At 37.5% G+C, this 15,978-nt stretch overlaps 1 protein-coding gene across 1 annotated transcript in view; it reads right to left on the reverse strand.

The window, feature by feature from the left end:
- Positions 1-15,978, reverse strand: part of DENND5A (DENN/MADD domain containing 5A) — a 49,172-nt gene that overhangs the window by 20,799 nt on the left and 12,395 nt on the right. The window contains exons 6-12 of the mRNA XM_009710166.1: positions 8,094-8,411; positions 7,605-7,607; positions 5,709-5,924; positions 4,570-4,804; positions 3,958-4,108; positions 3,201-3,294; positions 1-118 (exon numbers count right to left, since the gene is read on the reverse strand). The exon at positions 1-118 is cut by the window's left edge and continues 38 nt beyond it. Of these exons, the coding sequence (XP_009708468.1) occupies positions 1-118; positions 3,201-3,294; positions 3,958-4,108; positions 4,570-4,804; positions 5,709-5,924; positions 7,605-7,607; positions 8,094-8,411 (1,135 nt within the window). The remainder of the gene's footprint in view (positions 119-3,200; positions 3,295-3,957; positions 4,109-4,569; positions 4,805-5,708; positions 5,925-7,604; positions 7,608-8,093; positions 8,412-15,978) is intronic.

A 15,978-nucleotide genomic window follows, 5' to 3' on the forward strand; every position in this document is an offset into this window, starting at 1 on the left:
CCTTCAACAAGCCTTCTACAAACTTCCAGTTTGTTTGTGCAATTACTGATGGAGAGAGGTTAGACAGTTTGGGTTGCCGAATAGTGCTGCCCAGATTCCTGGCTTCTTGGATATACTTCTGTATTGGGGTAGAAAATCGACAAATACAGATAAAAGTGCAAGTGAGACTACTTTGCCAAGAGAAAAGGGTAAACTTATCTTTATAATCCACCCCTGTGCAATGAGGAGAAAAGGATCACAACCTCTTTCAGAAGAGGCCCCTTTTTATATCCAGCATTATATTGGACTGAGACACTTAAGGAACTATTTAATTGGGGGTCAAATCCCCATTTATGTTTCCTATCTAGTATTAGAACACACATCGCTGAATAACAAAAACACAATACAAACTGTCAAGGATATTTAGATGCATAGAGATTCAATTACTCCCTCCACTGCTGAGAATTGTCTTGTTATTTTTTCAGATAAAATGAAAGTTTGTAATAATTACCCAGACCAAGACTACTCAAATGGCAGACTGGAGTTGACAACATCTGAGATCTGTGCTATGCCCTGCACACTCCCGTAGCTCTCCTGTTTCTTACCCATCCTCCCAGTCTTTCAGGAAGCAGATGCAAAATGCTACTAACAGATCTCAGCTGTGAACCATCTGCATCTTTCAGCAAAATAACTTCCTGAACTCACTATACTTGGTAGAGTTTTTTTGCTCCCATTACTGCCATCAAGGAGTTTCCATTGTTTTCACCTCAGATACAAGAATAATGTGACAAATGTTTTGAAAGCCAGGAGATCACAGATTGGTTGGGGCACAGCTAACTGTGTATAAGTGATAAAGGGAAAGTCCTGTACAGGCACTGACAGAATACTCAGGATTAGCACATATTTCAGATTAATAGATAACTTCTGTAGCTTACACTGAAACAATGACCAACTGAAAAGTCACTGAAAAGACAGATTTGTCAAACACGATATGATCTCTGCAAACAGGGAAAACCACAACTTCTCCATCAGCCTTGCACTAAAGAGCTATGATATATATACTTAATTATGCATCTTTATCCAGAACTATGATTACAGTCATATTGTGCATTGGACATACCAGATAACGCTCTGACACAGATTTTATAGAGGGCATGAAGGGCCAATCATGCTGGTCCCAGTCTAAACATAACTGCAACTGAAGCTCTGACACGGAAAAGTCCAGGTGCTGGCAGGACAAGTTGGTAGCAAAAAGCTAAGCAGACCATGTAAAGTGAGAGTGGTAAGCACATACGAAGCAATAAAAGCAAGCATGCAAAACAGAAAAGGAAAAGAGTGAAGATACAATACAATGCAGAACTCCCAAGCATTCAACATAAAAATAAATTCATAAGTAATGAATCCAAAAGGAAAAAAGAAAAGATGGTGCTCAGTTACTGGACTGGTGTAAACTCTGCCCTCCACTAGGCACATACATTTGCAAATTAAAAGCTACTAAGTCTCAATTCCACAGATTTTTCGTGGCTGCCCCAAAGCTTCAGTTTGTCAAACTCACAAAACCGCATTTCGAAACCACTGCCTCCTGCTCAGCCTGATCTCAAAAGGGCTCCCTCGCCATTCTTTCAAACTTAATAGGAAAGTCTGGCTCACCTGGGAGAAGGGGTCAACGTTCAGTCAGTATTATGTAATCAAAGAGGTACAAAAACCCTAAAACAACAGCACAGATTCACCTGGCAGTTGGTACCCTCACCTGAGTATGTGTCACTTTTATTCCTCAGAAATTATTTGCCTCATGTGACAGAATAACTCCTATAAGGTTAATCAACTTGTGAAGAGTCAGTTAAAAAACAAAACAAAAAACCACAGAAACTAGAGGTAGATTTTTGCCTCTGTAATTACCTCATTGGTATGTCAGAAGTTTACATGTGCTAAACATCATAACTGTCAAAAGCAATAATGAGGTTAAAAATGAACTATTCTTCTGTTACTTCTAAGGAAAAAGTACTTTAGAGTTATCTGAGCGTATGGAACATGTCAAAGCTAGAAACTACTCGCAGGTTTTTTTTATTATGCAGACATTCTTCTGTTACATGGTTATGGATGACATAGATGACACTACACTTCAACAAAATTTTAACAAACCAACAAGAAAATTCCAGAAATGAGTATACTGGAAAGGCAATTAAACCTATCACTACCAAAAAGAACAAACTGGACAGACAAATATTTGATTTTGACAACACTATCCTAACAGATACAAGACTATAAGATTTCAAATGAAGCTTTTCTGAAGATATTTAACAAGAGAAGAGAATATTGTCTTCAATGAACAACATACATTTAAACAAAAGTAAAGCTTTGGAGTTACTAAAAAAAAAGCCAAACCTGAATTCTATTATTTTAAACCAGATTATTCTTGGAATTACCCACAAATCAGCACCTGGTGTAACAGTTTGCAGTATGTATCATATGAATCAGAAACTGTACTGTAATTAGTTCACATCACCCAGATCTTTCAAAATCCCTTCACCACAAAGAATAACTGTGTCATCTGTAGAAGCACTGGTGAGAGAAGTTATCAGTTCAGAGGGTGGGTAAAATCAGCATCAGACTATGCTGTGTAAAAAACAGGCAGACACAAACCTGTCAGTACGGGTGGGGTTCACATTCCCACCTTAGCATGAGGTTCTGTGCCAATTTGCCACCTTAGGACTTCTTTTATGGTCTACAGAAGAAAAACAGGCAACTCCAAAAGGCAATGCTTCTGATTTTAGAATGAAATTAATCATTCTCTGGAGGTGGTTATCCTTCCTCCATCAAATATACAAAAGCAGCACAGGGTGAGTAAATTATTTAGAGATAGGAAATAGATGGCTAAAAACTGTTAAGATTAATTCTCCCCTTCCCCTCCTCCTTCCCCCCCCCCCCCTTTTTAAACTTTAAAGTGTGTGATGACATTTTCAGGGAACTCTCCTACATATGGGATAAAATAATTTTGTCCTGAGACGGGGTAAAAATGGCGTAACTTTCAGAATAAGCAAACTAAGTATTTTTGGTCTGCTAAGCACCAGGAACTTCATTTGTATTAAATACACATAAGGAAGAGCAGAGATGGACTGCAAGTAACTGTCTAGACATTTCATAAAGGTTACAGAGCATTATTCAGGCAATTGGGGGCAGGGGGGGGAAATATCAGATCTCTATAGTTGAATAATTTTCACCTCTCTCTGATCATTGTCAAGACGCAGGTGCTCTGTGTGTTGCTTCTGTCTGTCTTTCCGTCTCCACTGTGCAGGAGCATTTCTCTTTGTCCACCTACAGACAGAGGAATATTATTAAGCAAATGTCAAGAGTTAGGTGAAGGGCAGTGGCAACAGGGGAAATAATAAGTTTCTATCTTATTGTATATTGAACATGTTGACATCAATTACATCAGACAAAGTGCAGCTGCAAACACACACAAAGAATCTCTGTAGAAGAATCCAGCATTGGGCAACCAAAGGATTTCAGAAAATCAGATCACATACACTTGCTTTGTATTTTTCCATTCTTTTATGATATCCAGTTACAATTTGCACCTTTTTCCTCTTCCTTCAAAGTTTTTATGAGAAGATATCCTAAAATATTTGCTAGCTCTTAACTGAGATCCCATAAGGAGATCTGCTTTTATATTGACAGTAATTACAAGTAACTCAAAGGACATCAGCTATAACCTCAAACATAATAGGGCTTTCTTAATAAATTTGCTCCTGGAAGTCCAGATTTAAAAAATAAAAATTCAAAAAAATTAAAAAAAGAAAGAAAAAAGCAAGAGACATAGCAAAAAAAAAAACCCACCCCACACAACCCACCCATATCATCTGATCTGTTCTCACTTTAAAAAAAAAAAAGATATGAATTTGCTTTCCAGTATCTCTGCTTTAGTACCATTCTCCAGATCTTGCCAAGATCTAGCACCTGTTGTCCTAGCTTACTCACTTGTTGCTTGCTGGTCCAGTGGATAAGACATCAGACTGAAGCTTGGGAAAAAATCCAAGCTCATATTTCCCTTGTCCAATTTTCATGTCGAGCAAGTGTGGGTGGACTGCAGTGTGATCTATTTTTGCTAGCCTTAATTCAATAGATTTCTCTGAAATAGTGAGAAAGTTAATTTTTTTTAAGGTATCTTAATCAGACATGTATCTATAATCACACACCCTCAATTAAAAGCAGATCTCAAATTTAACAGAGGAGGTGGAAGTCTCTTACGGGCCCCAACAGGTACACTAGTACAAGAGTGTATTAAACATCAAAGAACTGCCACCAAAAGGAGAAAAATGTTTATCACCTTAAGCTCAAACATTTTTCACACAAAGCATGCAGGAACACAGCTGAGTCCAATTAAACTTTACACGAATTTCATCTCACACCTCAGTTTCCCATATAACATTTAGTTCCCCACTTAAGCTTGACACATCAGCTTTTTTGGTCTATTTTTTCCTGAGGTTTCAAAGCACGAATAGTTACTCAACATTAATCTAATGTCTACAACAAACAGCACTAACTAGTTGTATTTTCTTAAGTGTGAGAAAAGCGGCTTATTAATCTTACCAGCCTCATCAATGGTTGTGCACTTTTGATACATAGATGTGCGCAGAGTTGGTGTCCTAACATTTAGCAGCCTAATTTTATCCACTCTAGAATCAAATACTCTCAAAACAGGGTCTTTATCATCTTCATCATGGCACATAATCTTATTGTCAACAAAAGATGCAAACATTTGGGTCTCCAGGAATCTTGAGAGGAAAGGCAAGTAAGGTTCAGGCTGGTCCGACAAGAAAGATGCCTAACAGACAAGAAGGGATAAGAGTGTTCAGGACTCTGCAGAGAGAGATACATTCACCAAAAGCACCAATTTTTCTAATCAAGGATGTATTAGAGTGCCTTGCTGTCACTTAAAGCCTAGTTTTATTACACACAACAATTCTAGCTCTGAAACAGGCAGCCTATATGAAATCTTCAGTTTCATATATATAGTACAATCATTATTAAACTGAGATTTTAGCATTTCTTTAATTTTCTAAAAATTTCAACAGAATCTCAGCAAACCTCAACTGTACCACAGGTGTGGATATTATGTACTTCTGGCTGTGCTCAAAGCGTATGAAGTTGATGAGAATCTTTTCATACGACATGATGGGAATCAGGTTAGCATTTTAGCAAGCAGTGCTGCAACATATTCTTCACCCACATGAACTATCCTGTTGACAAATATCTGATCTCCAGTAAAGACAACAACAGTAAAATTTGGAGAACTGGGTCTTGTGTTTCCCTAGAGAAGAGCTAGGAATATATTTGGTACACATGTACGTAAGTGTTATGTGGGGTCATGGTTTTATTCATTAACATATTCAGCAATTCCTCTGGTTAAAAAAAAAATAAAATTCAGTAGTAATATTTAACCTTAATGTAGAGGTTAGCCATAAAGTGAGGCTTTCTAAGTTATTTTTCTACAGCAAGCTGTACTTTTCTACAGTATCCTTAAATGAGTATCTTTATCACTCTAAGCATGCATGTGTATGTATTTTCCACATAATATACAAGATGTGACTTTTTTGGGAACACTGAAATTTAAGGAAGAAATTACAATTTGACAGTACTGTTTCCCGTTTTATGGCCCAATAAACAAAATCTTAGGTTTGAATACTGTTTTACTTTTTAGACTGACATATCTTCTTATTACAACTTACTTTATCAAAGTTTTGCATCTGTTCCCTGTTTGTAAACCAAGATTCCTTGTCCTGACTGGGCTGAATGACAAATACTTCATAATCTGCAAACATTTGTGTAAAGCGGTTGGCAAAAACTTCACGGATTTGAATGTTCAGCTGGTAAATCTTGAATTCTTCCTCATCACATTGAATTTTAAGATCCTTTTTGCTACTGGTCTCCTCTCGCACTTCCAACTAAAGAAGCAAACACACAAAAAATTTGATTATTGCTTTGTCATATATTCTAGGTATACAAGATCTTATCCTGCCATTCAGTTGCTACTCCTCAAGCCAACATTCTGATAAAATACAAAAAATTACTTCCAGCTTCAAGCACTGTAATAAAACAGCAACATCAAAAAAAACTAGACAGAAACCTTTGTTGATAAAAGTCCTAATTTCATTAATAAACCATACCCTACTTTAGTACTGGTTGCACTGGATATGCTTTAGATTTAAAAAGGATAGATAACAACCATATATGTGCTCACGTATGCCATACACTTAATTTACCTTTAACCACCTGCATAGGCTTTTTAGGGGTTTTTACTATGCCTGCATATTAGGCAAATACATATTTCTGTCTGGTGTAATACAAGTCCAGGTTTAGTACTGTTACAGTTTAACACACACCAGCTTTCAAATGAATACAGAAATACACAGTAGAAAGAAGCTGTGCACGTCTAGTAGCCAATTTCCTGTAACCTATGTCCGTAGCAGTGTAATGCACAATTAATCACTCCACAGCCCAGAGTAATCTTTAATGAACTAAAGTGTATTTTCAGTTAACACATGGGCTGAGATTTATGAAAACAGCAATATGAGATTCAGATATTCAATTCTTATTAGCTTTGATAGGAATTGAGTATCTAGGAAAAAAAAAAAAATCAAAACCACAAGCATTCATGCGCTAGTTCAAATACACATTTGCTACTCCTCCCTTTGTTAATTATTACAAGAAGCACCGCCACACATAATTAAGACATAATATCTAGAGCTTACAACATCTGCACAACGATGTCATTGCCGCAGCTGTCCTACGCTTCCTAAAGCACCTTTGTTACAGCAGTCCAAGGCCAGCTATAAATAGCATCCTATAGCCATGCTCTCTGCTGGAGAGACCTCTGCTATTCAGCCATTTCTTCTAACTGCATCTCATAAGTAGCACGTGGCATTTATACATTCCTCATTAACTGGATATATGGCATTAAGCAAGTTTTTTATTTACATATTTGAGAAAATTTTGACAGTTATTTGACTGTCAAATAAAAATATTTGACACTTATAACCTATCATTACAAAAAAGGCTAGCAAAATGGGACTTTAACTACTATGGAAGACAGTACAGAGTAGATACGGCCTGAATGTGCAAAAACTTAAAAGAAATTAAAAAGACCTGTACTTTTCCCATCACTTCCCAATTCATTCAGCAAAAGAACAAATTCTTACCAATCTTCCCCTGAACAAGAAGAAAACAATGCAAAAGAAAAACCTGAGAAGAGGAACACAGCTGATCTGAGCATCTAATCCTGTCTAGTAACCAAATGCTGCTTCTTGTAACCCCCCCACATCTCCCTCCCCAACCTATTGTAGGTCACACAATTTCTATCTTTGTTTGGCCCCACCTGTAGCCCAAGTTACAGTCACAGAGGCAGGAATCTTACTCAGCAATGAAGAACTGGTCAAAATAATTTAAACATGCAAGAAATAAAACCTTTGCTGAGAAATATATTCACTCCATTCGACAAAGGCTCAAAAAACCCACAGTGGTCTTTCAGATAATACCTCTTATGCAAAAATGGCCACAACTTTTTTTCCCCAATTCTGATCATCCAAAAAATCTAACCAGGGTCAACATGAGCTGTGCACATTCACTTGCTGGGAATCAGACACTAATGCACTTTACAACATCAACCAGAAAAAAAAAGCATCACAGTATCCCTCTGGCAAGCATATTATATACAAGCAAAATTATACATATTCTACACACAATGAGAAAGAAAGATACCTACAGAAACCAAGATTGGATTCCAACTTCAGGATTATCTGGATGTCAGTTTTAGCCATGTAAATCATAAGAAAGTGGTGTATATTTAGAATAAATATTAAAACCAAGAATAAACAGGCCAAAGCATATTTTTAAACGCATTATCTTGGCAAAGAAACACTTGGAGGATAGCCAAGGGTTTTCCTAGATGTTGTGAGGTTAAACCCCACTGCTCTCCCGCAAGCTTGCCCTTGTCTCTACAGATGTTCATAAGGTTTGTGAACATGTTAAAGTGAAGACAGACAGTCTTTGGACCATGACTTCAGACCACCTGTTACTGTAGGTCCAGAGACAGTGTAGATGATTTCATAGCTTACCTTTTCTAGACTCACACCTGTTCTTTTAACAAGTGCTTGGAGTCTTGCAATAGTCTCATTTTCCTTTAGCAGCTCATAGGAATTCAAAGGTGATCCTGCTATGTTCCCATTTCTTTTATCAGAAACCAGGTCACATGCTCTGAGGCTCTTCATCTTGGAGGCACTTTCACTGCAGTGAAGGTTTCCCTCAGGTGGAATTCCAAAAGCCATTAGTATCTCCGAAATTTCCTGAATGAACTCAAGTTTATTTGGGAACTGGGGCAAGTCTTCTGGCAGTTCGATGAAATGGTTGTCTACATCCACAAAGCACAGGTTAGCCTGGGATTTAATTTAGAATAGGATATCATTACAATATCACTAAGCACAAGGGTCACGTTTTATTAATCTCTGGGGTTTGTGCTTATTAAAAGATTCAAATATATTTGCATTTGTTTGGTTATTTTGTAAAACAGTCTTGCTCCAACCATAACTGAACTGGTTGGTTGGCTTTGAAGAAAGCAACACAAGGCCTACGTTTCCAGGTCTTTCAAGGAGGTAACTAAGGAAGAAGACTAATTTTAAAGTTGTTTACTGGGTACGAAAGAGATCGTAGCATGTATTAGGTACAGACATGTGAATTTTTTCATACACATACAGCTAGATTTTAACTACGGGATATTTACAATACTATTTTATACAAGTGCACACGTGAGCAGGTGACTGTCTGTTGCTCAGATTACCAGTCCACTCCTCTAAGATATTTGCCAAACTCCATTCTAAAAGATGTACTGATATTGCAGAAGCTACAATAAAGTTATCTTCTCTTTTTTGTAAGCAACTTGAGAACTAAGGCAATTCATTCAATGACTTTAGAAGTTTGTTTCCAAGGGGAAAAATGAATTGAACTAGTTTCAATTTTGTCTTCCTGTTACAATCTCTATCTCACTTACCATCAAAAAAGACCAAGGGGGGGGAAAAAAAAAAAAAGAAAGAAAAACCACCTATGTGGTTTCCACAGCAACATCAAAAGCAGCTACACATCTTTCAAGGCTCTACCTCATCCTCTGTTTGGTGAGGTGGGGGGGGGGGGGTGTTTCCCCTTTTGGCTTCTGCATTGCAACATCTCTGTCAAATGGTTTCGCGACATTGCATAACTACATACATCACAGCGAAAACCCCATTCATGTGTAAAATCTGCTTGCTAAGTTAAGTGTACAGAAGAAACTTTGCTTTTCTATAGAAACATTTCCATTTTTCTTCACTGCAGAATTAATATGGACTGTCACTTTCCCGTTTAGCCTTCCCTATACAAAATCCCTTCACCCAGATCATGGGGTAGTTTCAACCTAGCTTCATCACATTGTCCTAGGAGGCACACCTGAACTCAGGTCTCACTATGGCTTTGCAGCAAAAATACATATCAAGTCACAAGAGCTAACAAATTTCCAGTTATTTCTTATGATTCAGTAAGTGCAGAAAGATGGAAGCATTCTCACAATTTAATAGGAAAGAAAGAATTGGAAGAGACTAGCCTCACACTGAATGAATGACAGATGATCCCAGAAATCAGAGCAATGTACACAAGCAGTGAAGCATCACTAAGGACAAAGTAGTTCTGGTAGGATTTCGCTGTGGGACTGATCCTAAGTAGACTAGGATAAGCTGTGGCTGATGAGACCCCTTCATTTAAGTAAACTGTTTTGAAAACATACGTTTAATACTTGTGACAGATTAGCTCTCTTGGCATTTGTAAGAACAAAGTTAGGACATCAATTCTCCTTAAAACACAAATGTATGTTGTATTTGATTTCTTCAACATTAAAATTAAAAAAAAACATTGTGATTCTTAAAGCAGAACTCCACTGGACATAATGCACTAGATTGCACAGAACTTTGCATGGAAGAGTCCAATTTATGTTCCGCTACAATATTACCCATAGTTACAAAGGTAAGTTGAAGAATTCCAGTCCTCCACTTCCTGATGTTTTAGCATTTTAGTACTGGAATTGATTTCTTATGCTCAAAGGAATGGATACAGTTTAGTAGCTCTTATATAGATCTTTTACTGTAAATTAAATCACAAATTGAATCAGGTGTTGCAAAAGAATCCAAGGTCAATAAAAAGAACTAAGACTTTGATTCTGAAACAGCTTCTGCTGCACCCTAGAAAAAGTTTTTATTTTTCAAATAGGGCAGGTGTCATTGTTTAGATTTCCACAGTATCAACATTGCTCAAACACAGCAGGTGTTGTTAGTGCCTACCTAGCATGGCAGCTCCAGTGGTAGGCTAGGGATGCACGCAGAGTGCATCTGCTTCTTGTTCAGAGAAACATTTGGCACAAAGGGACAGTATGTACACAAGAACTCTCATGTTTCAAGTAAGTACATGAATTTAGGAACTTCGAGACCCCCACTATACACATGGTTCTTTGATGATTAGAAGTCAAGTCAGCTAATATTTACCAGGAACACTGTAAGCACTTCAAGACACGAGAGGAATAAAGCCTTGAAACTAGGCACAATGCCTACCAATAGGTGCTGAATAAAAAACAAAAAACATTTTATCTGTCACAAGCTGTCGGTAAAATAGCAAGACAGACTCATCAAAAAATTCTTAAGTTCAATTGTATTACTTCCATTTAAAACTCTCTTTCGTTGATGCCATTCAACTTTCCTTCTTCTTTGGATTATCTTACCTTTGCACAGATTTTGCAGAAAACACCACTCTTGGTTAAACTTGGTTGTACCTAAAAAGTGCTTGGCCAAAAAGTAACAAGACGTTAACAATGTAGAGATTCTGGTCTCCACACTGAAAATAAACTCCTTGCCAAACAAGAAAAAGTCAGATTTAATGCTTGCTAAAATTGCTTCTAAGTATCTGGGCTCATCTGACTAATTCTTCCAACAGTTAAATATCCCTTCTGCAGAGTTTCTCTTTAAGAGCAATACAGATAGTTTAAACACCCTAGCCACTAATGACGATTGCTTATCGTGCAACTATTACATTTCCCAGAATTTGCCCTATATAGAAACATTAAAAAAAAAAAAAGAAGGAGGTTACGTTAGTGTGCAGCAATACCCTAAAGAGTGTAAAGAATATTTTGGGGGATACTCTACACTTATTCAACACCTGGTTAATAACCCGTAAGACAGAGGACTACCTAGAGCAGCATAAGCAAAGGAGATTCAGTAGCTGGCTGTAGCCTCTCTTAACTTAGAGAGACTGAGGTCACCCTCAAGAACTGCATAAGCGCTTCTAAAAAGGTCATGTTCCCCAGGGAACAGAAACTGCAGAGACACCTCACTTCATAAGCCCTTCAAGAGGTACCAGGATAACATTTTTCCTTAAAAATGAAACCCCAAGTAAATAAACCTCCAGTAACAAACACCAAAACAGCAAGTCTCACAATGCTGCTACACCACAGATCCAACAAAACAGAATACCGGTAAGGATCGAGGGGTCCTTGCCCTTAAAAAGCAAGAGAAATGAAATAGCACTTATTTTTTATGAAATCACGGCCATCCAAAGCATTCTGCATGCTAGGAACTGGGCTAGTACACAAAGCAGAAAAATAAAGGAGTTCTTTGAATCACAAAGTATTAGTTATTTTGTTTCTGGAGGTAGCACAGTTGAGTAAGCTGTGAATAGCTGACAGCTCTGTATGTTAGCCTCTATAGATACATCAATCAACATTTTACACATACAAAATTAAAATTATACAAAGATAGCAACATGTGTAAGTAGAGATACAACTGAAAGAGCATCCTTAAGTTAGTCACTAGGTATTTCAGGTCTCTAGAACAGTCAAATATTCTTTTATTTGCTGCTGAGGTACCGGTTTTCTGACCAAAAGAAAACCTCAATTAGTTACACACCACTTTAGCAGCAGATTGTTACAAGAGAGGACACATAACACCATCACACAATAAAGTGTTCTCCTGAGACACTACACTAAGGAACAAGGGTGTCACAATTTAAAAATTTAAAAACTCGTCCTTCCCATGAGCTTTTATCATCACAAACAACAGGGTGCCCAGGTCTTACAAACCTTAGAAATGTGGATGCACCTCAGCCAATGATCATGTATCTGATGCCAAAGCCTGGTTCCCTGAGGTCAACAGCACAACTTCCCATTTGCCCAGTGGGGTCTGGACTACACCCATCAATTCCAAAGCCAGAGGATAACTGCAATTCTTTAGTTTGACCTCGATTACAATAAGGGCCAAACCCCTACAAAGATCTAGCAAGGCCTGCATCAAGCCCATATCCTTCCTTTCGGCTCTGTTCAAAAATGGAGAAGGAAATGATTTAGGTTCTGCCAAAAGGACATCTAAGGAGGAACTAACATTCACTAATAATGAGTAAGCTCCCCACCCCACTGACATCCTAAAGAGAAAATACGCTTCATTTTAAACATTAATACATAATTACATGGTATGTAAATAGATGCCCACAGCAATTTAGAACAATCAGTTCTGATAGCACAATTGCCACTACTTGAATTCTCTGTGCAGCCCAGGTGCTCAAAGTATAGGTCACATACAGGTTTTCACATCCCCTTCTAGACTGTCAGATCAGAATGTTGTTCTAAGTTAAGGCTTCTGCTTGAATACAGCATTGAAAAACTAAAAATCATTCATCTACAGCATTTCTACAGTGTGTATCACCTTTGTGCACTAGATCCCAAGCTTGCAAATAACCACCCACTTCACTTAACACACAGAAAACATGGATATGCAAATTTATACACACACGGCTGGCTTGTGGAAGGTGTGTTTACAGTGGTCCTAAATTCTAAAGGATGGTCCTGTGCCAGTCCTGTAAGCAAACAGTGATCTTTTGCATTTATTCTCAGCACTACTGTTCTTTATGCCAAATGAGAATTTGCGACTGAGAACAACTTACAGCTGCAGCTTTCGGAAACATGAATTTAACTCCTTAAGAGGCACTGAAGTACAAAAAAATATACAACTGAGTATGTCAATAAATTTGCGGTATTGTTAAGGATTATCACAACAGCAGTCAGCCTGAGAATGCATACAAAGCAGTGATTATCTCTCAAAATAATTATCTTGGTCAACCTGGTCTAAATGTGTTGGCATCAAGAGGAAAAAAGGCTTTTCAAGAGATCTTTCTTATCTTCTAAAACATACAAAAATAAAAACCCACAGAATTTGTTAAGATTCAGCATTGAATAACATCTTTTTAATGGTTGAAATAAAAATACTGATAATATATATCTGTCTTACATTAGCAGAGAAATGGATTTTAGCTTTTAAAATCTTTCAACTTTTCTAAAAGAAAAAGCTATTGCCCAAGATCCTTGCGTTTGCTTCATTAAAAACAAGCTTTCTTAATGAGATACTACTTTTGTTTGATTCAACCAATGCTGAAAGACTCAGTGTTGCTTATTTTCACTCAAAATCACTTCAATTTCCACCATTCTCCTGCATTACAGAGTGGCAAGATGCACATGCAAATCCAGTAGCATGAAATGGCCCAGATTAACTTGCTCGTTAAAAATACATTGTTATAGCAGTGCAAAAGGTTCTTTAAAAGGAAATTCAAAGACACAGTAAAAAAAAAAAATCTTACTTGAGTACTTCCTGGGTTTATGATCTGCAAGAAAGCTAGTTTAACCACTTTTTTTGATCAATTTTAGCGATAAACAAACCACACTTTTGCCACCAACATCTGAAACAGCTACATGTTCTTCACTTCCCCTTTCATTTCTGCAGCATCTTATTCTAGCACCACTTCTTCCATGCACCCCCCTCCTATCTCTTCTGGGTTCCTCACCAGCCTCTGATGCAGCTACCAGTGAAACCACAAAGATGCTTGTGCACACAGAAAAAGCCCTCAGCAAAGCAGCAACACATATAAGAACAAGCTTAACTTCAAGACGTACAAGAAACTCAATCCTATGGTAAGCCTCGAGCCTTTTCTACAGTTTTACTGGGGCACAGAATCAGGTCTTCAAGTCACTGGTGAACTTCAATGAGTCCTCCATCAGGCACTGTTCTCTGATGTATCCAAGGGATAGTCTAAACTTGAATTTTGTTCTAATGCACTTATATTGCTGAAGATTTTCATTATCTGACAAAGCATCAACTTCTAGGATATAGCTGGGTTTCCATGCTCCCATGGTAAAGCATTCCCTTAAAGCACCAGATGAGACCAAAATATGGGAGACTGCCACCACAAGCAAACCAAAACAAGCCTTATGGCATACGTGTGCAAGACTTAAATCAAACCTGAACAAGTTAGGACAGATAGTATTTTCACACATATTAGCCTGAAATACTCTGAGCAAGACAAATCAGTCTTTTTAAATCACAATCAAGAAGTCTACAGTGACACCAAGGCATCCATGCTATGCTAGACAGCAATATTATATTCTTCCACAATGCCCTTCAACTGAGAAGCACTAACTAGATTTTCTGTCCAAGCTCACTTCTTTGGCTGTTTGGTCTGAATTAGATATTGCTTTCTTTAACAGCAGCTGTCCTGTGCATCCATGTAAACAGATTAGCAACAGAAATGCAGTTTATGCAGTTTCAAGACAAAGACAAAAAAAAAAATTTTTTTTCCATAACTCAGAATAAATTAGAACATACAACAGCTCTTTATGTACCCTTTGTGGTAAGTGAGGAAAATTCTGACACTTCCTATATCTACAAATCAGGAGCCTAGAGGCAGGACTTGGAAATTAAGTTCCTCATGTAATCCTGATGATTTCATAAAGGATTATATACCTTCCAAACTTCAGATAAGCAAAGTTAAATGTTAATATCCCTTTTGTTACTGATGGTAAATTTGTCTTTATTGAAGTACAAATAATGGAATCCATATGCCCTCTTGTACTGTTCTACAACACCACATTTTATGCATGTTCCTTGTCACTTTCTATGTCAGGAATTTAGTGTAGAGCTTCTTTGGCTCTTTAAGTGAAGGGTATCCAAAACCTTAATCATAAAGCAAAGTAGTTCTCAGATGAACCTGCAATCTGCCGTTCTAAATATATTAAAGCTGACTGATCAAATTCTTAACAACAGAAATACTGATATGGACCAACAGTTTCACTCAGTGAGACCAGCATGCACTTGGAATTCTGCTTTACATTTCAAAATAGTACATTTACTTCTTGTTGCAACAGCAAGTTTTTGGGTTTTTTTGTTTGGTTTTGTTGTTTGTTTGTTTTTTTAAAGTAAACCCTCTACAATTAAAAGCCTCAACAATAGTGAGCTCCTGTTCTTCCCAGTCGTCTTTGCCTCTCAGGTAAGCAAATCTACCGGTATAGTCATCTTTGAAGTCTCCAGCACAAGTTCACGTCCATTTCCTGGCCACAGCTACATTCTCAGCCTGCAGTGCTAAGGACTTCAACAGTTCACAAGAAACTTAGCAGTGACTACCAAGGGCATTTCTCAGACTAAGTCATGCCCATCATGTACAAAGCTTTAAGAAGTCACTCTTCGAAGAAGAGAGAGAAAAGCTGAAGCTTCAGAAGGACAAGTTTAAGTCCTGCAGCAAATTCTAGTTTGTAATTGTAGTAAACCAAAGCAACAGACTGTTTTCATTGCAAGAACATACACTATTCTGTTATTAATTATGCCAGTGGCGGGGGGGGCGAAGAGAGGGAGAAGAGAAAGAAATCAAGATATTAAATACTTTAGTTTTCACACAAAAAATAATAGTTTGAAGAGATATTTTCCTTTGAACTTGCCAGGAAAAACAAATGAAAACTATCAGCATATGGATTTGAGAAAAAGAGCAATGTTGGCATGGTGACCAGACTGAAGGTTCAGAAAAATATCTTGTCTTTAATTTCACGCAGCTTTTTAAAGAAGTTTTTTTTACATCAAGCTATGTTGCAGCACTGTCTGATAATGAAAAAAACACTGCCAC

This window comes from Cariama cristata, unplaced genomic scaffold (assembly GCF_000690535.1).
Source record: "Cariama cristata isolate BGI_N322 unplaced genomic scaffold, ASM69053v1 scaffold3681, whole genome shotgun sequence".
Lineage (NCBI taxonomy): Eukaryota > Metazoa > Chordata > Aves > Cariamiformes > Cariamidae > Cariama > Cariama cristata.